This window comes from Coturnix japonica, chromosome 4 (assembly GCF_001577835.2).
Source record: "Coturnix japonica isolate 7356 chromosome 4, Coturnix japonica 2.1, whole genome shotgun sequence".
Lineage (NCBI taxonomy): Eukaryota > Metazoa > Chordata > Aves > Galliformes > Phasianidae > Coturnix > Coturnix japonica.
This window is the reverse complement of record NC_029519.1, coordinates 27200120-27227495: the sequence shown is the minus strand read 5'-3', so window position 1 is coordinate 27227495 and position 27376 is coordinate 27200120. Positions and strand designations below refer to the sequence as shown.

General features: G+C 37.0%; 1 protein-coding gene across 7 annotated transcripts in view; it reads left to right on the top strand.

Annotated features, from left to right (window-relative positions):
* The window catches only part of ANAPC10 (anaphase promoting complex subunit 10), a 216393-nt gene that overhangs the window by 15418 nt on the left and 173599 nt on the right, over positions 1 to 27376 (top strand). Inside the window, exons 5-6 of one of the 7 annotated variants that reach the window (XR_001554834.2) lie at positions 10450 to 10541; positions 13618 to 13727. The exons of 4 other annotated variants lie outside the window; for them this stretch is intronic. Coding sequence is in view for 1 of the 3 variants with exons in the window: in XM_015861104.2 (XP_015716590.1) it covers positions 13618 to 13848 (231 nt within the window). In the remaining 2 variants the exon portion in view is untranslated. Of the gene's footprint in view, positions 1 to 10433; positions 10542 to 13617; positions 14001 to 27376 lie in introns of those variants that run through there. 2 more of the 7 variants (XR_001554835.2, XM_015861104.2) reach the window with 2 other exon arrangements.

Here is a 27376-nt window from a genome sequence, read left to right as displayed (position 1 = left end):
CTAAGTAGTAAGAGAATGTACAACAGTACCCCTAGTTTAAGGACTTAGGCCTGACAGTAATCAAGATGTTTCACTTCTGGGTTTTGTTGGATGCAGACGCATGCTCCCTCGTTCTTCAGGAGCATGTATGATGTCATTCTATTTCAATTCTCATGTAGTTTATGTGAAAGAGCTTGTGTTCCTTATCTGCTGAATACAAGACTATGCAAGGCTTCTGCTAATGGTAGACATGCTGTTGCAGTAAAATTGCATTAACCCAACCCAGTAGCTTTGTCTGAATGCCTTTTTTTGAATTCTTCATTCTTAAATTGAATGGATGGCTACTTGAGGAGTCTTCAACTCCTACGAAGTATTCAAGAAATAGAGTGCACGTGCATCAAGTGGAGCAGAGTTCAAAGGCTGACCTCCAAATAGTGCAAGATAGCCCTGCATTTTACTGGGCATGTTTTCATATAGATTTGCAAGAAAACCCAAGCAAAAGATTAAAAACTCTACTTTATTTGTGCTGGTACATTAGAGAAAAAGAAATTGAGTAGACTTGAAATTAAATGCTTCCATTGGGCAACAGTCCTGATTCCAGCTTTTCAAATTTATGGAAGTGTATTCTGGCTCATACCCAGCTGAACTTCTGTGACAGATGCACTATTTCTTCTCCTTTAAAGTTCATTCATACAAAAATATATCTCCAGTGAGATGTGTTTATTAACTTGAGATCCTTCTCAGATGAGACATACTGTTGCCTTTTTAAATTTACACAAATAGTTTTCACAACAGTCTCTTGCATTTGTTTCCAATGAACAAACATTCCTTGTTTATAGTTGCATCTGCTCCGGATCCTCTGAAATGTTACGCTGTGTTTGCTTATTGAAATCTGGCATCCTATAATGAACTTGGGTAATGTTGCAGTTGACTGGGTTTTGACCCATGTACTGTTACTGAGTATCTGCTTCTGTCATTAGCAGAATCTTTATCCAGATACGAGACAGTTTTCCTTATTTGTTTGCGTAATTTAGTTGTACGGGGTTTCGTATTTATCTTTGTAGGTTCAGGGTCTGTTGGAAGAGGCGGCCATTCTCCGTTTTTTGCTTCCCTGGAAATAAATGCTGCTTAGGAAAATAAAATTGTTTCTTGTGGACCCAGGGGAAATGCTTTCACTTGACCCCATCTTTTTGGTGTGTTTTTCAAAAGCAGTGTATCGTCATATTCCTCATTTAAAAGCCAATGTTTCATTTATTTGCTAGCACTCAGGTGTAAATTACTGCATGAAAAATTTAATTTTTCTTCAGTATATGATAGGAGCCTTTTGCAGCAGGAGGAATGGATCCATGTTAGATGGAACTTCGCACTTCCTCACCTATATAGGCTTCTTGGGAGCTAGAAGCTGTCTGCTACTATAGTGATTGTTTTTTATTAATTGTCATTGTATTTTTCCATGATCATTTTCTGAAGTGTTGCAGCATTTTGTGGGCGTGAACGGCGAGACTGAGTACTGTCAGCAGCTGATGGTTATTCAGCATGATTTGATATAGGATTAGTGCAGTGCGGCTGGTTTTCAGACACTTGAAGCTGTAATGTTCATTGCATAATTTGACTTTTTTAGAAAATACTTTCTTTGTATAATTTAACTGTAGCTATGTCTAGACGTATTTCCTGGGTATGGCTAAACAACTTTAAAGGTCAAGTGTGAGCTGATTTTTTTTTTTTTTAAACCTTCACACAAACAAAATATTATCCTTTTATATATGTTAGAACAAATAGGAGCTGCAGACATGGTAAGTGCAGCATTCAACACCTTCGCAAACCTCTGCAACTTAGAGTTGTTATTTTCCAGTAGTATTTTTAGTCATTTTAGCTTCCATTTGTAAGTAATTTGTGTGGTGCATTCTTAACAATCTATTTATATTGTTTCCTCTTGTAGTATTCAGTAAAACAAGATTACTCAGCAGCTCTGGTTTGGAAAAAAATTTGTAGGAACTCTTTCTTTACACTCCTTTATCCAGTAGTTTTAGAAACTATCTTACAATCAGAGCGGCTTAGGTTGGAAGGGATCTTAAATTTCATCTGATTCCAACTGTGCTTCTATGGACCTACAGGTTACCCATGTCCTCATCGAGCCTGGCCTTAAGCACTTCAGTAGATGAGGCATTCACATTTTATCTGGGCAACCTGTTCTAGTGCTCCACTGCCCTTGTGAATTATTTTCTTCCTCATATCTAGTCAAATCTATTCTCTTTTTACCTAAAAGCTTAGTTTTGTCTATTTTTCATGTTATTGTCTGTTGTTCTCTTGATGTGTAACAATTTTAGCATTTACCTGTAAACTGTTTGTTTCCTTGATGCTTACAGGAAATCGAGTGTTTTCTCTTTTCTTGTAGGATTTAGTTGTGTTCTGTTATTCTTCACAGATGGTGGCTACTGATACTAATAAATAGCTTGTGCCATTTTTTCAGTCAGCAGTCTCATAGAAAATTTACCTGAATTCCAGGGATCTTAGCATATTTGCAGTCTACTCCATTGTCGTAGCATACTTGACTGTTCTCATTCAGCATTTTCTGTTCAGAAGATAATTGAAATGCTATCTTCTCTGAGAGTATCCTGTCTCATCTGGAAACTGTAGGAGATTGTAGCTATTTTGAATGAATGAATCCTTTGGAGAGTGACTAAAACTTTTAAACCTTAACAGTCTTTATCTAATATCATAGTATCATAGTCTCGTGCGGGTTGGAAGGGACCTTAGAGATCATCGAGTCCAACCCCCCGGGATTCGAGCCTCTGTGCTGCAGAGCAGCACTTCTACCACTTGCGCCACAGGGGGATTCTAACCCAGGGCCTCCAGTGTTGCAACGCGGCATTGCTACCACTTGTGCCACAGGGGCGCACAAATGTCACCGGACTTCAAAAATGGAAGCTATGAAGACAATAATAATAAAAACAAACTTTCCTTCTAACGTTTCACGGACTAAATTTGAGTGTTATATTTTGCATAAGTTTATTTCTGCAGTAGTATTGAAATTCTCTCTGAATCAGTGAAGAATATTTGGGATTTTTTTTTAAATCAGCAGAGTAAATTCTTTGTAAATGATAAATTACCATTGTAAAGAATACCTAAGTGCGCCAGTCAATGAAAGTATTTCAGAAGTTGTCTGGTGAATCACTTCTGTTAAATGAAAATTTAGATTACATTATGACTTAATTGACAAGTCTGATGTCTTGCCTCAGAAACATGCCTGTTTGTGATTGGTAAGGGGCAACTTGTAACCCGCTGACATTCTCCAGCATGTGTTGCCATTATTCTGAAATCTAAACGTGATACTTGGAAAGGCAGTGCAGATTTACATTTGAGCGTCATAGCTGCAAATCCTCGGCCCACCACGTAGGGAGTAGAGAGAATATGCAAACCTATCAATGCATTTGTAGAGTAACTATTTTCTTATAATAATTATGATTCTCATTGGTGTTCTAGTTGGGTGGCTGTGATTGACTGTTGGAGACCATAGGAATTTAAGTGTTAGATTATTAGGAAATAAGAATGGACCAAGACTGGGTTTTTTGGTATAGGAGCACTAGGCAATATAGGACTTCCATATGACACTGGCAGTATACTGTTCTGAGGAATTTTGTTCTTTAAATGTATTTTTGTGCCCCTAAGATGTTGCCCAAAGGAAAAGCAACATGGAATTCATAATAAACATTTCTTGTTGGACAGCCATGGCAAAGTGATAGTGATGCTTAGGGTTCGTAGTGATGGAACTGGAGCGTAGGGCTAGGGAGTATGGCTTGAATTAATTTGGAATCAAGTTTTAAATAGATTTGTCATTAGTGATAAAACACAAAAATAAATCAGTTCTCTTCAAATAACCATTCAGCTGGGTTTCTCATTTGAAAAGAAAACTACTTAAAAGATTTTTTTCAATGACACACTTGTGTAGAAGTGTTAATTGCACTAGCTTTTTAATTGAAAGTTTTTATGCTATTTATTAAGTATTACCTTTTTTATTAAAGACGATGAAAAAACGAGTCTAGTGGGTCTCAACTCCTTTTGCACAGGAGTCTGTTGCTCCTCTAAAATTTGTTTGCCTTCTACCAGGAGTTCTGTGGAAGATCCTCAAGGAAGTGGTGAGCTGCCTTTGGCCTGACATATTAAAGCAAAAGTGGTGCTTTACAGAGCATTTTCTAAAGAATATTTAATTTTTCACCAAACTTGTTACCACTTTGTTCAACAGTTCATACATGATTGAAATGAAGACAAATTATGGGTGAGTCTGGGCGTTTATTCACTGTCACAAGTGGTTTAATTCCATAAACTAAATTGTTGCACTTAAAACATTTTATCATTTGTATTGATTCAAACAATTTTGACAAAAACTGAAGATGTGTTGAAAACTTATCTGTGCAAGCTTAGTGATCTTCTGAAAATATTGCCCAGTACAGTTTTGAATTTTTCATAGTGTTTTTCTGTTATTTTTTATTGAGCTAATGGAGTGCTCATAGAGTAAATTTTTTGTGATCTCCTTCATTTCTGTGATACTTCTATGCTCAGACATTTTGTGACAAATATCTTTTGAGATAATCTGCATTGGTAACCTTTACATGCTATTTTTAGCTTGGTCTGTGTCTTTCATCACTTTTATTTTTTTAAAATTTAACTCTTGCTTAATTTGGACCATTGTAATCTGAAGTAAAATAGTCTCAAAGAAGTTCTCAACATTTTTGTCAAGGATGTTTTGACCTCTGTTTTTTCACCTCCCTCATATGTCCAGAAATTTTTCTTTGTAACTCATTTGAGCAAGTAGCTTACATATGATATAAACCCTTAGTGTCTGCAGTTTTCATTGCATAATGTAGATTATTCTACAGCTGGAGTCCTGACTGCCCTACTAACAAGTTGAATCATCTTGAGGGATTGGGTGTACTCCTCTAGACTCTTCAGGAACTACTGTGTTGAATGGAAAACTTCTACCTAATGGACTGAAGTTAGATTTCTTGACCATTTAAAGAGGTGACTGATTAACACCACAGAGCCACCTCCTTAGGTGGTCGTTGCTTCATTAGAGCAAAGTAGTGTGCTTTTCACAGTGAGTTCTTTGAGAATGTTTCTGTGATTCTTGTTAAGCTGCTAATGTGGTGTCCCTCCTTTGACTCACTTGGAACTTGTGAAGTTTCTTTTGGATCTGCCTCATTTTTCTGCTGGAACTGGTGCATCACTGCTATTAACTGGTTTTCTTCCTTCCTAAGTGAAGTGATGGCTGAAGCCCAAGCTCTGCTACTTCGTGTTGACAGTTCCAATGCTGGAATTATACATAGGTCTACTGATTCTGAATTCTGCTAGCTATGTGGTAGCACATAGTAGTTAAAATTTCTTGGAAACTGGGCCAGCTTTCTCTTTGCCAGTTGTTGTGGAAAGGTATGTGTGTAGCTGGGGAGGGAAAAAGTATGCAAGGGAAAAGCCTTCTTCATATTCTATTACTCAGCTTGGACAAAGTCTGTGTAATAATATATGCTTCATTTCTGAAAATATCATTTTATTAAAATCTTTCCCTGTTTGAAAGAATATGTTGAGAACATCTACTTTGAAAAAACTAGGTGTTTTTTATATAGCTCTATGTTCAGAGCTAGTTAAGCATATAGAAAGATGAAACTATGAAGAAGGGTATTGTGGTTTAATTTGGCAGGTGGCAAGCATCCTTATGTTTGCTACCCTCCTTCTCAGTGGGATGGAGAAGTGGGGAGGATGGCGTAAAACAAAGTAGAACTTGTGTGTTGAGATAAAGCAATTTACTAAGATAGAGCAAAGCAAAAGGATAGTAGTTACTATAACATATGTATATATGCATGTGTATAACAAGTAACGCATAAGCAATTGCTCACTACTCACTGACCAATGTTCAGCTGGCATCCCAAGCAGCATAAGAGAGCTAGAATGGACTCCCATCCCCTTCAAAACTCTTTCCACATGATGTCATATGGTATGGAATATCCTTTTGGCCAGTTTAAGTCAGCTGTCCTGATTCTGTTCCTTCTCAGCTCCTTAGGCTTTTTCATGAGAAGGCCCTTGGCTCTGTATGACACTGCTTAACAGAAAGTACAAACATCAGTGTGTTATCAACATTGTTCTCCTAGAACCAAAAAGTAGCATCACACCAGACACTCTGTGGAAAACAATTCCATCCTAGCTGAAACTAAGACAATATCCACCCTTTATTCCATACCATTTACATCATGCTCAGGTTCCACAATTTCTACACATCCTAACTAATTACCATCTCCTATCTTGTTTGTTTTTTTAATGTCTATACCTAATATTTCCATAATCTATGGGCCATCCATGTAAATTTTCCATAGTATTCATTCTGCGTCTTACTTTCAGCTCCATTTGTTTTAAGTCTTTCAGTCCAGGAGAGATGATTCACAGTGAGTTATTGCATGCTGAAGGTAGCTCTTGTTCCATCAGAGTTTATTCTTTAACCTAAGCTGTTCTTACTGTAATACTGCTAACAAGACATAATTGTAATAATGATGACATACAGTATTATATAACAATTTAACGTCATAAATTTAAACCATTGGTTGGTCTCATCCAACATCAAATCCCCTTGAGGTACACACTGGACATCCCCATCCTTCCACATTTCCCACCAAGTGCATGCAGATCCTTGAGCAGAAGCAATCCCATGAGTAGAGTCATAGAATCACCAAGGTTGGAAAAGACTTCTAAGATCATGCAGTCCGACCATCCACATATTGCCAGTATTTCCTGTTAAATTGTGTCCCTCAGTACAATATCTGTATGCGTTTTGAACACCTTCATGGTTGGTTATTTCACCACCTCCCTGTACAACTTTCAGGCAGTTGTAGAGAGTGGTAAGGTCACCCCTGAGCCTCCGCTTTCCCAGACTAAGCAATCCCAGCTCCTTCAGCTACTCCTTATAAGTCCTGTGCTCCAGATTCCTCACCAGCTTTGTTGTCCTTCTCTGACCACGCTCCTTGGCCTTTCTTGTAGTGAGGGGCCCAAACTGAACACAGTACTTGAGGTATGACTTGCCGTTGCCTGAGGCAGGAATAACACAGACAGTCTTGCCCAACATGTTCTTAATGTGTGCCACCAGACTTCATCCCCTTCTGTTTTATGTGGAGGTTTAATCGGTGAGGATGAGCTCAATTGGCAGATCTCTGAGTGCTGATTAATCAGCTGGCTTTTGTGAAATGTGTCCTAATGTCTGAATGTCCCAGTAGCCATTGCTCTCACTGTAGTCAGTAACAGTGCATTGTATTGTTCAGTTTTTTCCAGAGGTTGATGCGTGATGAGGGATGTGATATATCCACTCAATGCCATGTTCTTTGTCCCAGGTGTTCATGAAGTTGTTTCAGAAATGAGTCTGACTTTGTTATTTCTGGGGTGCTGTGATGCCACAAGACTTGCTTTTCAAGACCCAGGATAGTATTTTGGGTGGTGGCATGGGGCACAGGATATGTTTCCAGCCATCCAGTGGTTGCTTCCACTATTGTAAGCACATGGCATTTGCCATGGTGAGTTTGTGGGAGTGTGATATAATCCACCTGCTTAGGCCTCCCCATGTTTATATTTCTGTGAACGTCCTCCGTAGCAAAGTGGTTTTATCTGCTTCACTTGTGTAATTACAGTTCATGTTTCATGTCCATGGATAACCTGTACAATAGAAGTCTGGATCAGCCCGTGACAGATGGTGAGGCTGTGATTTTCCACCACTCCTCCCCCTATGGCAGCCTCTCCAAGTAGAGCAAGCTGTCCTGCATTCTGCTGCCATAGGGACTGCAAAAAGTGATTAGTGATGTCATTTGTGGCATACCATTTGGCTGCCTTTGAGTCAGTTGATCTTGAAGCTCTAGCATGCCTGGCACAGCAGTGCTTAGCCCTGATGTGACTTTCTTCTGCAGCAGGCTGCTTCCACACTCCACTGGACATTCACACTGGCAGTATGGGACTTCTGTAAGGTGAGGGAGTCCTGCTGGTGACTCCTTGGTTGTCCAGTTGATGGATCAGGTGAAAACTGCGAATTAGGGAGTCTCAGTTGGTGTGATATTGCTGCCAGTGCACCATTGTAGTAGCAAAACAGCACTCTACCAGACACTTTGAAGAAAATAATTCTTCCCAGCTAAAGCTAAGACAAGGAGATTAACAACTACTTTTTATTTCAAAGGTGTAAGTCAGTAAAATCCCCTCCCCACCATCAGAAAAATAAGAAAAAAAAAAAAAAAAGGTTTGATAGTTCAGTGAGAATAGTAGAAGGACAAATTTCAAGTGTCATTTGGTTTTACAGTCTGCTTTATACAAAAATATAAGTATTTATATGTATTCATCATTTGGATCTAGTAGCACAGGTAAACAGGTGGAAATATGGTCAGATATACCAATATCTCAAAGAGTTGTTGTATCATGCAGGAGCTGTAATGATAGCAGTAATACTCAGCTTTGTCAGTGTTTGTGTGCAGGAAGATTATTTCCAGCAGAGGAAGAAAATAGTCTCCTTTTTCTTCCTATATGTGTGTAGAGAAACTGTTAGCAGCCATGTCTTGCTTACATCCTGGGATGTGTTTGTAGTGACCCCGAATATGAAACTATTTGTAATGGTTTAAAACTTTGTGCCTTCACAAAAGATAGCTTTATAGGACAACAGAAATTCTGCATTGTTTTAATGATGATAACTATAGTAAATGTAGCAGACAACTTGTGTATGATAAGTCTATAAGGATAATTAGCAGTTTGAGTTTTATACCTCTTGAAAGAGATCACAGAACTTAAGTAGTATATCTTTGACTATAGAAAAGAAGTCAACTTACTTTTCCAGTAGGATTAAATAACGATAGAAAAACTTGTTTTGATACGTCACTTTATGGTAGTAAAGTATGGTGGCTTCCAGGTGTGAAAATAATTAATGGACAGACTTCTTACAAAGTACTTAAGTACGTTCTAGGGCTCTAGTGCTATAAAATGCATAGTCTGAAGGAACTGAATTAATGTAAGTAGGACACCAGGCTGGCCTCAGCTAATGTATGGCATGGGATAGGTTGGAGAATGATATCAAAGGCATTACCATCTTTCATTTGTATGTACTGTTTTAGGCAGTTAGCTGCAGGGGAAGTCACAAAGGAGTTGCTATTTCCAAAATATCCCTGTCTACGAAGACATGTTTGTCCAGGATCTGTCCTTATTCTAATGATCACATGAAATTAATGTTTTTGAGCAGTAGGAAAGAGTAACTGGTACTTACTAGGTTGAAATAAATCACCTCAAGAAGCACTGAAACTGTTCACATTGTGAAATGTGCTGTGTGAAGTAAAGGTTGCTGTATGATGATATAATTCTTCAGTCTGTGTTAGCTGTCCAGCTTTCATTGCCTTCTGTTTTGGTTGTCTTTAGATGTTCTTTGATAATTGCTATTTCCAGACAGTAGGAAAACATTTTGCTCAGTTTATTTTGTTGTCAAATGAACATCTGTAACATCAAAACTGGAAAGCTTTTTCTCCAGTTGAGTTCTCTGACTTTGACAGAGTTTTTCTTCTTTTACTAATGAAGATGTAGCCTTTATCATTAGTAGCATCCCTCTTTGATGCTGTTATTGGCCAACTTAAATTTAACAATGGGACTTAATGTATCTATCAGTCCCGTTATTAAATTCGTCTTTTTGAGAGCTTGTGATTTTTTAAAAGGAGAGATAAGAACAATTGCTGAGGATAATGTACCTCAGCTTCTCAACCACTCCTGGAAGCTGTAGTGACTGGTTGACCAAACAGGCAGCACGCTGCTGCCAGTCAATATTCAGAGCTGTGAACCAGTCATTGCTTGCCCCTGTACTCAGAGAGTGGGTCCAGTGTAGACTTTGGCACAAATGTGTACACAACCATGATTCATGTTGTTGTTGTTCATGGCTTTTGTGTTCAGAAAACCTTCATCTGTCCACTTGTATTAATTTTTGTTAGTTGAATCAGATTGATTTGTTTCTATCTGCTGCCCTTAGCCTTTTCTTACTGTTCTTGAGTGTAATTTACATTTTCTCCCTTTAAATTAGGTAACAGAAATAGTTTTAGCGTTATGCTATTGAAAAAGTCTTTGATCTTAAGAAACGTCAAGGAAGAAGAGTGGGGGTTTTTTTAGCTACTTGTTCTATAAAGAAGCCAACAATACCAGTATAGATGGAGTCTCCTGTGAAATTTTTGGTCTTTGTCTTATATGTATGAAGTTTATCAGGTTTTTTTGTTAGTTTTGTTTTTGTATATATGGTTTTGCATCTTCTGTGGTAGAATTCCCATTAGCAAAAATAGTAGGTTTGCTTAATGTACCTCTGAGCTATGTGAGAATGTGAAGAAACAGTGTTATCAAATTGATGAGGATTTCCATTTACACTGTTATTTCTCCTTTGGCTTTTAAAATTACGTAAATATATACTCTCACTCAAGTAATCCATATGTAAAGCCGTAGCACGCAGAGGACAGGAAAATAAGAAAGCAATGGAAAGGAAGCAGGAGAAGAGATAGATAAGAGTATATAACAGCAGCAAAGGACAGGTGAGTGACTTTCCATTTTGATTTTTATTCCTTTGTTTTTTCATTTATTTTGACTTTCACACTTTGCTTCTCTACCTAAGATCTCAAAATTTATCGTAGTAGAATTGAGTTTAAGCAGGAAAACTTAAGCTTATTTAGTATATAAGATTAGAGGCATAGGAACCGTCCCGGGTTACTAATATTTAACTTGCATCGATTCTTCTTCTTTTTTTTTTTAGGTAACAATTTTTTTTCCCCCTTTTTATTTTAATTTCACTTATGGAATTATTAACATAGCTGATAAGTAACACTTTCCTGAAGGACAGTTATGTGTGATAGATTCTTAATGAATGACTTGTATGTGAGGGGAAAACACAGGAAGAAACTTAAATGTGTCAATTCTTTATAATGGATTTATGCTTTAGGAACATCTATATACAGTGGTTAGTGTTTTTTAAAGAAAACAATTGAGAACAAAGTCAACTGAAAGGAATGTAATATATTTACTGTAAGTAGAGTTGCCAGTGACCACCTGTACTTCAGTTATGACCTTTTCTTTTGTAAGACTTAACTCTTGGTTTCTTAAACTTTTATCAGTGTTCAGTTCAAACTGCGGTTTCCTGTTCCAGATGTCTGCTTTTGGTTGAATTTTTTTGTTTTTTTTTTTTTGTTTTTTTTTTTAAAGTTTCAGCCAAAGCGGTTCAGTTCCAAGAAGGCGGCTAGTGAAAAGTATGCTGGTTTGCTTGAGAATATTCTGGTGTCTTTCTTTGATGCTCCAGTGCCCCCAAGCTCTGAAGCAAGGATTTGTAATTTGGCAGGAGTTCAGCCTTTGTGTTGAGGATGTGCCTTTTGCCTCCCTGTAAAAATCCACCCAAATTTCCAGACCGGTTTACAAGGCTTTGAAAGATTGCCATTTGCATGAGCTTAATAGGAATTTCTTAAAACTTCGGAGTAGGTTTCCTTTAGATTCTGTTCACGCTGTGAATGCTCCAGGCAGAGATGAGCTGCATATTTCATCCCGTTTCTGCTGCAAATTGTAGTGGCTGGATCTGGGTGCTGACATTGAACTAAGAGTGGGCAGTGTATTGTCTTGTACTGCCACTGCCTATTCCCATTCCTGTTCACTCTTCATAACGAATGAGAAATGTTGAGCAGTGTGTCTCTTGATCTGGTGTTCTTATGGTCACAGAATACATGCATAGCTGGAAAAAATATTACTTTCATGTCCAGTTAACATTCAGATGTTTACTGTACTTAAACTTCAGTAGTTGAATGGATTTCAAGTTTTTAATGATCTTACTGAGCTTTGTAGAGTCCGATCAGTACAAATCTGAACTGTATTGGATCTATCTGAAACTGATGACACAGAAGGTATATTAATCAATTACAAACTGATCCAAGCATAAAAACCTGGATTTTATAGCTCTGAAACTTAAATTTTCATTTTAAATCATCAAAGTTTTTAAACTTTGAGAGTAATATTGATATGCAAGGTGAATTAGAGGTAGCTTTTAAAATTCTCTACTAAATCATAGGAACTCTACTTTAGTACTAGTTCAATTAAATGTTACTGGAATTCTCATCCTCTCTATTTACTGCAGAGATTAAAAGCATACTTGCTATTATCAGTTGACTGCTACGTCACTCTAATGAATTTCCTGTATGTAAAGCTGCTTCAGCAATGGATCAGTTTTATCGCTTTTCAAAGCTAACTGCTACCTGAAGCTGAAAAAGATCTGGTAGGCTTTTCTGGAAGGGACAGGGCCACAACAAAGATGTGGATGTGTATCTGTGGAAGTTTCTGTGTAGGAGCGCAACTATTCTGCTAATGCTTAGTGAATGTAATGATTTGGAAATGATTTGTTGAAGACCCTGCTGTAGTGGAAAGAATATTTTAAAAAGAAGTACCTTAGTTTTGTTTTGTTTTTTCCCCAACTTCATGCAGTTATAAGATATGCCACTTTAGACTTTGCTTGTTTCGTGGGTGGTTCTCTGAGTGCTTGATAATGCCTCTAAAACAGATCTCATGTGGATCTTTGAAAAGCTTCAGCAATGGCAACTCGTTTTAATCATTTGATCGGATTCGTGTCAGGCAGTGTATTCAGGAGAAGGATGAGACTTTTGAGCTGCCCAAGGCATACCTCTTCTTCAGAAGAACTCATCTGCTAAAAACAGCAGTCTGTTTAGCTGTGCAAAGTTCACTTAATTGTGGAGAACTGATTTATTTCTCTCCTACCCCCCACCCTTCCCCCTAGAAAAAGGCTTCCACTGACTTGTGTGCTCCTCCATATGTGCTTTGAGCTGTGCTTTGAAGTAGGGCAACTAGTTTTAAACAAAAGCTGTCACTATGCTTCTGCGTAACTTCTAGCTTGGTTTTAGTATGCTGACGTGTTAGTGATGTGGTTTAGAGTTAACAAAATGCAGTTCTTCATTTGCTTTGATGTTGGTTTCTGTAGGATTAGAATTAAGAGAAAATCATATTTCACTTGGTTTGTTGTGTGGAAGCAAACTAAAAATGGACTTAAAATGTAATTAAATGGCAGTGAAGCAATTATTACTTAGCCAGACATCTGTCTTGATGCGTAGGTGATTGTGTGGTGGAATCTGTGAGTTATTCTGTATTTTTACCTCCTCCACCTTCCTATTACTTCTCAATATCCCTAATAGCCGGAGAAATTCTGAAAAAATTGCTTATGATTTTTAGTTTCTTTTCTAAGTCATTCTAGCACACTACAGTTCGGAGTGTATAGATAAGGATTTTACAAATTTGCAAATGCACATTCTTTGTCATCCCTGATTAGTGTCCTTTAGTAACAAGATCCAAATGTTTTTACTTCATTTTTTAACATGAAGGCACAAACTTAAGAGCAGATTCCTAAAGACAAAAGCAAATAACCATAGAGAAACAAATTAGTTTAAGTCCAGTTGTATCAGTATTAAATTAGATGCGGGTATTCAGTTATATTGCTTCAAATTGGTTTGAAATAAATAAATAAAATCTGACCAGCAAAATTCTTCTGTGTTATATAGGTTTGATATTTAATAGTTTATATTTACTGTTCCTGAATGTTTTGCTTTTTTGTCTTGTTCTTGGCAGCAACTTGAATTAGTGGAACCAAGCGGCTGGATTCATGTTCCTTTAACAGATACCCATAAGAAGCCTATCCGCACATTTATGATTCAGATAGCTGTTCTAGCTAATCACCAAAATGGAAGAGACACTCACATGAGACAAATCAAAGTGTACACCCCAGTGGAAGAGAGTTCTATTGGTAAATTTCCTAGATGCACAACAATTGATTTCATGATGTATCGCTCGATAAGGTAAAATTTCCTAATGGTAAATAATAAAGACATTTTTTTGATGGCAGTGCTGTTGTTGAAATATTCGAATACTTAAAAGCAAGGATTACTTCAGTGTAATTATGTGTTTACATTTATATTTTGTACAATTTTGAAATAAAAGCTGGTGTTACAGTATTTTTTGTTGTGTGCAACTTTTCATTACTTTTTCTCTGAGTCTTCGGGTGCATTGCATTACCTGAGATGGGAACTAGGATTGTTTAAAAACTGCGTTTATGATATGGAATAATGATTGATTTGATACAGTGTTGTTTTTTTGTTTTGTTTTGTTTTGTTTTTTTTGTTTGTTTGGTTTTTGTTTGTTGTTTTTTTTTTCCTCATAGATTATTTCCTCCTTGATCATTCATGGAAGTAATAGTTCTACTGTTTATTTCTTTACCTAACTTATACTTTGAAGGAGCATTCTTTCTGAATAGCATAGTTAGGAATAGGAATACTTAACACTTAGTAATTAGACTGAGACATTAAATTATTATTTTATCCTTCTGAAAAAGTATGTTTTAGAAAGTAGGCCATTGAAGTACAAGGATTTTTGAAGTGTTCAGCAGGGATCTTTCATAAGTGAACTTATGAAAATTGTTAATTAAAAATAAGGAAATGCTTATGGAGTCCATAATTCTTACGGAGTGTTGTCAAACAATGACATAATGTCCTCCAGAGGAGAAAGGAGGTGAAACAGAAAATGCTTGACAGAGAAGGATGAGGATTCTACTGTTGAAATCCTGAAATACTTTGCATACTTTAATGGAGTAAGCTGATGTTTGCTGAACAGTGTCATCCTTGACTGAACTCCACTATCTTTTGGAAGACAATTAAAATGAGTATTGTCTGATAATGACGTTTGTAAAGAAGTCCATGAATAACCTGAGTTTTTAATGTTATCATACTGGTATTCTACCTTTTCTGTATGAAGGATGGCAGAACTCCTGTTCAACGGAGGCAGCCTTAACTGATACTTTTTACCATGTCTCAGACAGTTCTGTGGATTTTTATTGTACGGTGTTGGGGAGTTGTACATGTCTATGATCTTATTTGAAGCAGAATTTGTATGCTCATTTATATGACTTTGTATTTTAATCTTGACTAAAAAAAGTTACTTGATAAATTATTGAGGAAAATTGGTTATTAGGTATGAAGTTTTCTGTGTATAGGTTTTTGTTATTGTTGCAGTTAGACCATCCTACCTTTGTTGTCACACCTTTTACTTCTTCATGATTTTTCAATGATAATTTGGTGGTAGTTCTAAATCCTGTTTAGGAACAATTAAAATATTTTGATTCAGGGAAGCATTTTAAAATATTCCCTTCTACTGTACAGAATGTGTGGTATACTTTAGTAGTGCAGACGTCTATTTTCTCATCTGTTCAAGTGACCAGTCCTTGAAGTGAGCCTGAATGCATTCCTTAGGAAGCATCCTGGTGAGTGGATTGCATAGGAGTTCAAGGGTTGTCTAAATAATCAAAGGTGTCCAAGTCATTAAGAGTACATATTTTAAAGCAACTCACTTCTTTAGACTGATGAAGTCCAGTCAAATTCCTCATATTACGCTATTAGCAGTGTTATACAGTAGCCTAAGAGCAAATCTGGGTTGATAGGACTGATTCTGCTTATTCTTCACTGTTTCAGTGGGAATGGATCTTTAGAGAGCTAGTTTTTGTCTTGCTTTTTTTTTAATTTTTTCTTTTTTTGGGGGCTCCTACATCTTTGTGAAAGAGGTACCAAGTATTTCTATCCAGAACACAAAGTTGTCATTCCTGAAATCAGCCTGACCGCCAACACAACTTTAAAATTGAAAGGCTGTTTTAGTAGCTTTAAGAAATGGTGGTACCTGTATTAAACTGGATGCTGTTAAAGATCTGTGTTGGTGAGGGGGACTGTACTTTAAAAAAAAAATTGTATAAAGCTTTTGCAGTCTTTTACTAAACATCAAAGTGTTTAAGGTTCTTTAAAAGTGAAGGCTGTGGTTACTTTATTCTTCTGTCAACAGCAGATCTAGTCTAATGCTGTACATTCCGCTATTTTGTTTCTGCTATATTGCTAGTATTTACCATTCCCAAAGTTGTGCTTTATACAGTTGCTTCTCTGCCTGTTCTCCAAACTGCATCTGTGAAATCAATCCTTGCCCCTTTTAAAATGAGTATATATTTAGTATTGGGTAACTATTTATTTTAGTATTGGTACTCTGCGGTAAGGCACTGGGAGTGAAAAGTGAGTTGTCATGATGATGAGGGTGGGAGAAGATTGAAAGAGAGAGTACAGCTGGTAACCCCTTCAGCTGCTGCTGACAGGAAAAAATATGACTGTGCCTGAAAGGCAGTGTAAAAATACAAACTCATTACTACAGTTCCTGTCTTGCTCCTTGATAGTCAGTATTACTGGAAACAAGTATGGTGGCTATGTTAAAACTAACTTAGATCTTTTTTGTGTTATTTCATAACAACTGTAGAGTGCATTTGTACTTAACATCTGTGAAAGAACATTTGTTTTGACGTTTCTAGTGCTTAGTCACATAAGGCTGATGATTTAGGTGATGAGATCCCAGAGGATTGTCTGAATATAAGATACTACTTACGAATTAATACAGTACTTTGCATTTGAATTAGGATAAACAACCTTGTCTGCCAAAACATTGCTGGAAGTTACCATGAATGTGATGTGTGTAGTTGCTGCTACTTTTTTTTCTTGCACATGGGTGTGGGGTTTGCGTTTGTTTTTGGGTTTTTTTTGGTGCAATTCTATGGAATCTCATCACCTAAACAAGGAAATTTACATGTCTAAGTGCTAAAATTGTTGAGCAAGTAAGTATTTCCAAGGAATTACTCTGAGAACAGAAAGTTCTTGTCATGTTAGTTTAGCTAAAGTTTGTAGATTACCTGTCCAAGTGTTTCTTTAAAAGGCATCAAGAAATGTTGTAAACTATAGTTAACTGCTAATGTGTGCTAGAGATCCAAGGTTGCAAACCTATAGAAATGCCTGAATGTGTTATCATCGTAGTGAAAACATGCAAAAAACAAACATTCTTAGGCTCCTGTATCAATAGTACTGTTGGAATACTATATCCACTTTGACATTGGTTTCTCTTCAATGTGTGTGGGTTTTTTTCAATGGGATTAGAAATAATTTATAGTGCAGTATACTTGCCTCACATATTCACTTCCTGCTCAGTCTCAAAAATAAATTTCCTTGGCATCCCTTAATAATGTCTTGCATCAGAACTACTTTTTAGTTCAGTTTTACTTTGTTTTTCCACACATGCATGCTTTAGTTCCTGTTTGGAAGGAGACAGGTACTGTAGTCTTCAGTGTGTTCAGGCTGTCTACCTCTCTTTAGAAATGAATAGAGAGCACTGTTTTTAGCATGCTGACAAGTTACTGAAGATTCTTTTTTTTTTTTTTAAATTATTATTTTTTAAACAAGCAGCAGCTGTCCAAGAAACTTAACCAAGGTTGTTCAGTGAGGATTTCTTCTCAAGCATTGTAAAAGTCTTGAGAATTATATGCTGTAAGAGTATTGCTATTAGGAAGAGGAGGAAGAGCTGTGGTGCCACCTTTTTCCACGATGATCTATTGTGGCTGTACCTTAAAATATTTGGTAACTTATAGTTCCTTGTGGCTAATGACAAAAATGAGCAACTAATTTACTTTTTCTGAAGTTGATGAAATGCTACTTTTGGCAAGGTGGTTTACAGTAAGTCTTCACAGGTAGACATGCTTTCACGCTGCAGTGAGACTGGAGGTCAAATTCAAGTCATTGATAACTCCACACTAAAACGATTAGACTAGGTGTTTATTGAACAGTTGGCATGTAAATTGTTTTTCTGAGAGTTAAAGGCTTAATGTGAATGAAGTATGAGAGATCAAACACTAACAGGAATCTTACTCTAGAACTTGCTTTTCTTCATCTGTTAGAATAATTTAAAGGGGGCAACTGAACGTGATTTAGGATTGTAATTGATGTGTGCGTGGGAGGTGAACCAAATGCCCTGATCACCGGTGCTGATAAGTGAAAATGAAAGTGAACTCGTTTCTAATGGTGCAACTGAAGGACCTTGGAGAGCTACCCATTGTTGTGAAGGTGGGTAATCAGCTCAGCTAAAGCAGTGAGCCAGGTCTCTAGGCAGTGTGCTAGCACTTGAACAAATATACACCTTCCACAAAGCAGGAGTCTGCAAGAATATCTTTGATTCTGAAACTGCAAGTGAAACAGGTCCCTGTGCAATTTATTACCCACCACGGTAAGCTGAGCTAGCTACAGAACTCAATGCCACACACCCTAAATTGGGATAAAAGGATTGGATGTAGTAATTACAGATGAATCACATTAAATGCTATATACGTAAAAAGAGTCAGAAACTAGTGTAATAAGCTTCACATAAAATCCTGACACAATGGATAGTGGTTTCTTTTAACTCTGATTTTCAGGCTGGATCTTAACTGAGTGAGAGTCCATTGCTATACAGAGTCTAACTTTAAGTGAAAGAATGATTGGCCATTGTTTATGGTATTTTGGTTATGTACTTTGGTATGGCAATAAATCATGGAGGTTATTTTTAGTGGGTGTTTTTCTTTCATATACCACCCAGATTTGTAGCTTCAGTAGAATGTATCAGCAGTCTTTAGAGTCATTGGAGTGACCCTAGATTGACATCGGCATGTGCTTGCTTAAATGGGAACATGCAAGCTTTGGAAATCTGAAGAATACGTGACAGCTACATACAGTACAGTGTCATGCCTTGAGAGCCTAATTTGTTTTATCAGTTGTTACCTCTGGATTCTTACGTACAGTGACAATTTAAGAATAAATTGCTGTTAAAAACAAATGGCTATAAGGATGCTTTGCATTCTTTCTTAGATATACACAAAAATAGCTGTTTTACCAAATGGTTTAACTACACATTATTTTAATTGCTTCATTAAATACCACGTTTTTGTTTTTTGGTTTTTTATTTGCTGGAACATGAGATGATAATCTAAATGCAATTAAATAATAATACTGAGAGTATGTGCACTACCCCAAAAGATGAGTTTACTGAGGCTTCCAGGCAAAGATGTTGGGTGGTCGGCTGTTGGTTTGTAGTAAATGTTATATTCTAAATTTGAAAGGTGTTAAGGTGCTTTTATTAAACTGTATAAGCCATCATTAGACATTATTCATTGAAGTAAATTTTAGGTAATCCTTCATAGGATGTTTGCTGCATTTCCAGATGATGTTTCAACAAGCTACTTTATATCAGTCTTACAGTTACCTATGAGACTTTTCCATTTGCACCAAAGAATAATTGTTTCTTTGTAGCTAGTCAACAGTATTAGCATGGTTTAGTTTAACAAACGGGAAAGAAAAATCAAGTGGTGAAACTGAAGCTAATATTGACCATTGCTAGGGAGTATAATCCAGATGTAATTATATATCAAATGAAAGGTAAGTTTGGGTTCACAGCAGATTTTAAGCACCTGAACTCTGATCCCACTGAAGTGAATTACTGCTGTTAAGTAGGGAATAGTTCAATTTCTAATACTTTAATTCAAGTAGCTTAAATAGCATCAGTGAGTTCCCAGTAGTATAGATAAAAACAGGCCAACCTTCAACAGTTTTGGAAATTTTATTTTTCCTTTATAATTTCTTCTTTAGCAAGTACATTCTAGGCACATACAGCATGACACTGAACATGCCATTTGTTTAAGTTATAAATTCAGAGTGTGTAAAATTCTTTATGTAAAATGCTGTCACTAGAACTCTGCACTACTAAAGTTAGGAGGCTGTAGATTTTTTTCTAGCTGTGTTGACTAAAGGGCCTCTGAGCATCATAACTGTCAACTGTTTATCTTCCCCCACCCATTTTCTGTAAAACCTGGTGCTGGCTGAGATACAGCAGCTGAGGTAGTGTGGTGTTTTGTTGTTGTTTTGGTGTTGTTTTCTTTTTTTAATTCTATTTACTTTCTCAGGGTGGTTGTGGTAGTCTTGCTTCTTGCTGTATCTAAAGCTGGCAGTGTGACTTCTCATTGCTGTCTGGTCAAACAGGTTTGCTGATGACACCAAGCTGAGTGGTGCAGTTCATACAACAGAAGACATGGCTGTTCCTTAGTGCCTGCTGTCTAGAGATATTAAACTGTAACCTCTGAGTTTTGTGAAGACAAATTCAGTGCTGTTATTGAATTGTTGGAGGTATAGGGATAAACATTCTAGAACAATTTGAGTAGGGAAACACATTGTGGCTCTAGCGTAAGAATGGCGTAACACAAGAATAAGACCTGAAAGAGACAACTGCTACAACTGCTATTCCATTCCACTGATGTCTTTTTTTTTTTTTTTTTTTTTTTTTTTTTAACAAACAGAAAAACATTGGAACTAAACCAACATAATACATTCACATGCAGAATAAAAGCTTTCATTCACTCCAGTCTGTTTCTGTGGCTACTGGTGCGAGCCCTGAATTTCTTGCTTCTAAGTCATTGTCTCCAACCTCTTCTGGTTTATAGCACTTGTTTCCTTCCCAGTCTTCCCACTAGGTACAGTCCCTAGTCAGATTTACTTTTCCACCTCAGCTTTTTTTTTTTTTTTTTTTTTTTTTTTTCCATCCTCTCATTCCTGTTTTCTTTCCCACATTTGTTGCTGAAGGATCTTATCAGTTACAGATTTTCTCACTCGATACCTGTTTCTTCAGATTTCTCTCCTCCCCCACCTAAATCCCCTCATCTGCCCGTTTGTTTTTTTTCTTTTTGTTTTTTTTCCCACAGACTTTCCCTAGCTAGTCCCAACTAAGACCACATGCTTCCTCCCCATAACATGCGTTCTGCCTCTCAGCTCCCTCTCCATCCCATTGAAGTAACAAGATGATGGGTTATTAAGAACATAGGGAAGAGATTTGTCTGAATTTGGTTAGCCCAACCCAGGGATAGTCAGCTGCTTCCAGGTATTCTGTAGTGAAAATTTACTTTGTCTTACAGTTTCACACTAGATCATGTTCAGGATTGTTCTGTGGGGTGTGTACGTTTTCAGTCCTGGCCAAAGTTAGGCAGGCTTTCATTAATGGTTGTTTAGGTATATCCTTTATTCTCCTTCCTTTCCCATCTAATTTCAGAAACCCCACTGTGAAGTACTAGAGTGGTAGAAGTTTCCAAATAAAAGGTGGTGAGAGTATTTCTCTGAAATGGCTGAATAATTTTGGCTGAAGTTTTCCAAAATAAATTCTGTCTAAGGCAGACAGCTGGTATGGGAAATTTCAGCTGAAAGAGTTGCAATTTGGCTAAGTTCTGAGAAACTGAGAAGAGATTTGTGAGGGGAATTAACCCTGGCTAATGTTTCAGGTTTCACCAAATACTGTTTTCTTGGCATATACTTTGTCACTTTGTGTAGACCTTCCCATTTAGTTTAAAATGGTTCTCTATAAGTAGCCAATTTCATGGGTGTAATTCTTGTCTTTATTTCCTTTGGACAAGATAAAACTGTGTTGAAACAATTTTTAAATGTAAAATAAGTCTGCTAAGCTTCAGTACTGTAAAAGAGCTGTTTTTGTTTGGGGTTTATAGAGCCAGAAAGATTTTGAAGTAATTTATTTGCTTCTTCAGACTAGTTGAAGTAACTTCCTGTATAGGTATAATCTGTCAGAGCCATTTGTATTGGAAATGTTTCAGTTCTTTTATGATTGTAGCTTACACCGTGAATATATGTTAGAGAAGCACTCTTACAGAGCTAGGACTCTTATTTTAATGTAGTATCTGTAACACCATGCTGCAAATCTTCCCTAATGTGCAATCTGTACAACAAGAAGCAAAGTAGTCTCCTCTTTCCAGTTCTCCTTAATTATTTATGTGAGCCAGACACACACTCTTGTTTTTTGGTTGTTTTTTGTTTGGTTGGTTTTTGTTTGTTTGTTTGTTTTTTAATATATATGTTTTGGGTTTTGGTGGGTTTTTTTTGTTTTTGTTTTTTTTTCCTTCTTTACTCTCTCTTAAGTCAGGTAGCTTTAATGACTCATTTGATCATAAAGGGTCATTTTGTACTTTGTTGATCCTGAAGCACTCAAACGAATATGAAACTCACAACAAGGAAAAAACACCACACACAAAAAAAACCCAAGCCAGTTCTCCCTTAAAGATGGTTAAGGTGTAGAAAATTTGCCCCATCCATTTTCTGTTAGCCCCCATGACACTCTGAATAGGTAGCTTGAGAAAATTTCTGTCTCTGGACAGTCTCTTCATAAACTATGATTTCTTGTTTCAAAAACACATTGGAAAGCAATCTGATACTAGAAATACATTGAACTGTAGGGTTCTTGTGATTTGCAGTGGCTACTTCTTCATGACCTGACTTGTGTCAGCAGCTCCAGGTGATGTAGAGGTCTGTCAGTGCTTTATATCTATCTCTACTAGGATGCTCAGACAAGAGTCAAAGCATTTACCATTGATCAGCCTTCGTGAAGGAAAAGGAGTGGCAAACATATTCACTGAAAGTGTATTAGATCTCCTATCTTACTCCTATCTAAAATACCTCCTAGAAGAGGGGGAAAAAGCTAGAATAATTGTCTTTATGGATGTTATGAAGGTATTTTCTAGATATAGTATTTAAATCTCCAAAGCAAATACATATATGACATCTGAAAAAAAGAGGGTTGGGGGGGAGGGAGTAGGAAGAGAACCAGGTAAAACAGTCTAAGGGAAGAAAGCTCTTGAAGACCTGTTTTTCCAGAGGCTGAATTTTGTTTAAATGAGAAAATAAGGAAGATCTGACAGATTAGGGTTAGTAATAAGAGTACAAGGGATAATTAGAAGAATAAGTTCCAGACAGCTTTGAAGTTAATAATAACTCAATTGAATATACATTAGGAGTAATAGTTCTGTCAGTCATTAGGTTTATTAGGCCAACATAGTATGCATTTCAACATTTAGAGCTGCTCCAAAAGTAGCATCTCCCATTTTATTATCCTGGTCCATGACATCAGAGGCAGATGTTGGTGGTATGGCAGTAGAGGGTGAACCTTCCCAATGGAATTCCATTCCATGTTGTTGCTGTGTGACAGCAGAGGAGCAGTCTAACAAAATGGCGTCTGACATGGAAGTGTGTGTGAAGCAAAGGTGTGTCATTGAATTCCTCCTTGTGGAGAAAGTTGTGTTTATTGACGTCCATCAGCACTTACTGAACACATCTTTAGACCAAGTAGTGTATGTGTGCACAGTGAGGCAGTTTGTGATGCATTCTAGCAGTGATAAGAGTGGGTCAGCTTTTCTGGTACAGATGTTTTCAAAGGCAGCATGTGGGCTTTTGTTCATGGCTGGCAAAAATGCACAGCTATGGTGGTGAAAATGCTGAAGAACTGTTTTGTAGCTGAAAATTTGGGCTATAAAATAGTGTTCTCTGTACCTGTTGTGGTTTTCGTTGAAATAAATAGGAGGATTTACTTTTTAGAACAACCTATGTACATAAGTAAGGAAGCGTCCATGTTCATCTCAAGTAGTAAGCACAGGTCTAAATTATCAGAGATTTCTGAGTAAGTATGTAAACCTGCTTGTTCTTTTACATTCCTCCCTAGGCATTTACTTACAGGCATTGGCCTATGCCACTTCCTCTTTAGGAGAAGGTTGGTGTTGAGCCTAAACCCAAAAAACTTTGCTTGTGAGATTAGAAAGAGCTAAGGAAAACAAAAGTTTGGAGAAGTCATGTGACTGTGAAGGATAACAAATGTAGTAAAAGCGAGGAGTGTAAGGTTTGAAGTGTCAAAGGTGGAAAAACAAGGAAGTGCTCTTCCTTCCCTCAAAAGCACTGAAAACTGCAAGAAAATATTGAAGAGCCCATTTAATGCTTTCCAGGGCCTCCTGTTGGGGCAGGTGGTACTAAATGAATCAGATACTGGTTTTTGTACTTTCTTCAATGGTTTAAGTTCTTGGCTGTTGGCAAAGTCTGCTTAAAACATGAGGCTAACTGAGAGTAGAAACATTGTCATTTGAGAATAAAGCTTTGCATTTCTGTAACCCCCCAAACCAAACTTCTGAGTAGGTCTGAGAAAAGAGAGGGGAAAAAAGCCTGCTTTCTCATCATAGTATGTTGAGAAAATGTTTAGACTGATCCATAGCTTTAGAACTTCTATAGCTTTAGTTACATTCTATAATGTTGGCAAGAATGTAGTTCTTAGTCTGAATGCTGTGCTTGTTTTGAAATTTAAATAATAAACAATTTATGTATGTATATATTTTAGCTTAAAATCACATTTTGTCGGGTTTGGCTGTTAATAAAAGCTTATGGGGAATCAGCACTCTGTCTTTCCAGTGAAAATATGAACAGGACCACACAAAATGCTTCCACTGTGTCATTTCTTTTACTGCTGTTCCATTAAAATAAACTCCTTGCCACAGAACTTACTTGTCATTTCCCATTTCTCAAAAATACTGCGAGTTGTGTAGTTTCTTGGGCTTTACCACTTCTAGCTTTGGTATCTACTCAACTTTATATTTGCAGAAGATCCCTTTGTATTCCTTCCTGCCATTCCTTTTTGACCACATATGTTGTTGGATCTTAAACGTACTTTATTAAATGCAGATTTTGGCCAATGAGGCTTACAGCTAGACAACAGGGGCTGGTCAGGTGGTGTCATATTCCTCTTGGTTACTGTGACTGCTGATTCCAGCTAGAAAGCACTTGTGACTATAATGCATGTATTCTTCCATTCATGTATGTCTCAGTATTTACTGAGATAAATTCTTCTGTTTATAGTATGTATTTTCTCATTCTCCTGGATTGCATTGCTTGTCAAGCTCCATTGAGGAAGGGACTTTGACATTTTGTATTTCTTTGTATGTGCTTTTCTCTTACAGCTTGGCACTGTGTGGTTCTCCATTCTTGAGTCTGTGAAGCAGTGGCTGTATTTTGTTATTCAGTCCTCTTGATTCAAACCTTGTTTTTATCTCATCAAACAATTGTTTATCTGCCTTTCCTTTTTTACTTTTCTTTTTTAATATCAGGTATGATTTTTTTTCCCAGCATTCCTGAGGTTTTCCTTTTACTTCTTTGAAGGTGAGCACAACTAGAACTTGTTTAGAAATCAGAGGAACTGGTTTAAAAGTTTTTGTTTGTTTGTTTGTTTGTTTGTTTTTCCTTTCTGCTTCATCTGTACTAATGAAAATTTGCAATTATGTTCTTAAATCCTAAAAAGGGATGTTGATGTACCTTCAGATCACAAATGCCCAGCAAATTGTGAACTGGGACCCTGGGGGCTTGCTGTCTTAAACTCATGGTCAGTACCAGCAACTTTGATATTTCCTCTGACCTTCAGAGTAGTTCAGAAAAATTACTGCAACAGCCACTCACTGTGCTCATGAGAGGATAATATGTGATATCAACTGCCCTGAAGATCTATTCTGGTACCAGTGCACAGTAAAACAGTTTGATATGCTGTGAAAAACTGTAAATAAAAGCTTTTGTATTAAGCTTGATTCAGGATGCTTTTTACTATGCAAGTTGGCTTTGTTCACCTCTTGAAAGCTTGGCATCAACTAATACTGCTCACTTGCTCCTGCACTTGATGAATCCTTGCAACGTTTTGTTACATTTTTCTACGCAGTTAGTTTCCAACACTTTCTCTTAGTTCGTAAGGAAGTGAATAATCTGCGTTTACATTCACTGCCAGTAGTGTTCACAAGCTGGCAGGTAATGCTCACAGGGCTGTGCTTGAATGCATCGCTTCTGCTATGCTCTTACCCTTCACTATGCCAACAGCTGAGAGCTCTGTGAGTTTCCCCTACACTTGCATCTTCTGGCTCACTGTCAGTCAAGCTGTGCCAACTGCACCAGCCAGTAAAAGCATATAGGAAAAATAAATTTGTACAGGAAAGTGATGACTTTCATTCAAGACTACAGAAAAGGCACTGTTAGGCTGTACTTTGTCAGTGCTGAAGAAGTAGCTTTCCAAATTGAGGTTTTTATTGGTGACAGTTTATCTGAGGATGCTTTTGCTCAAGGGGTGAGGATCAAAACTAGTTTTTATAAAACTGCTGTAACTTGGGCATTTTTAAAACCTGTATCCAGAGATGAGACAATGTGATACCTTGGTGCTGCACCATCCTCAAAGACTTTTGTATAAATAGTAGTTAAGGGATGTGCCACCTAATATTCCAGAACACACAAGATGTGTAAGAAAAATTATTTGATGATTGCCTGTAATTTCTACATCTCCAAATGTAGCATTATTCACTTTATTTTGTAATGTAAAATAATAGGAAGTAGAATTGGTTGTTGAAGGGCATTTATGACCACTAAAGAAACTCAGATGTTTCTTTTCTAATTTTCCTTAAACAAAACACTTTCCATCTCCTTTTCATATCACAGGGAAGAAAAATCCACCAGGATCCTTCTGCAGAACTTGTAATTGCAAATTTTAGCTTCAGGATTTCTATCGTTATTTTGCAACTAATTCTTCCAAGGAGTGCTAAAGGACCTGCAGAAGGCATTGTGACACTGAATGCTTAAGTTGAAGCTTAAAGTTTCTTAGTATTTGTACGTTAAATACCAATGCTTTGCATTTTGTTACACGTGTATGCTTAGCAGAATCAATGTCATGAGAGTCAGTAGTACAACTAAAATTAACATTAAATGACGTATGCTGTGTCTGTTAGAGCTATCTCAGTGGGCTGCTGAAAATGCACCAGTTGTTTAACTTGCAAGACCAAGGTTCACCTCATTAATTAATCTATTTAAACCACACTGACATATTGTAAACCCGCTTTCTAATCTTCATTCAAAATTCACTCTACATATATTAGAGACAGTGACTGATCAGAAATAAGGAGGCTCAGGATGTAAGGAGTATGAGAGATAGGATGGACAGATTTTCTAAAGTCAAAACATTCAAAGAATGTAAAATGTGGAAAACGTGATAGATGCTGCGTTTTGGCATTTATAGGCAATCTTGTCAAAACCTGTAAAAAAACAACAACAAACCAACCAAACAAAACTACAACCCAATCCAAAAACAAACAGTACCAAAGACTGTATTTTCTATTCTGCTGTGAAGACATAGGATGCAAAGACTACTTAGCAGTAGCTTTAATGGGAAAGCATATTTGCTAGACAGCAGAAGACTAGCAAAGACTATATTTTCTCATACCTGCTATCTCTCTGATTCTGATTTAAGAAACTCTGAATAAAGCAAAGAAATGCACCTGATAAATTACTCCATATCAGTATTTACTGAGTAGAAATGCCTAATAAGCTTTAATCTAATAATAGGAAAAGAGTGAATCATCTGCTGTCCCGTCAGTTTTGTATGCTTATTGCTGATGAAACTATGTATTAGGTAGGAAGCTACACATGACAAGTAATAAGCCAAGGGAGAAATGATTTCTTCAATGCAAACATGACTAGTAGAATATTTCTATGAAAGCAATTACAGTTAACGTAAGGTATTCCAAAAGCAAGGTGACCAGCAGTGTAGCATGCGGCAGTATTTAGGAGAGGAAGCAGTGCTATTTTGGCTTGAGAATATAAGAAAAATAAGACTTCTATTA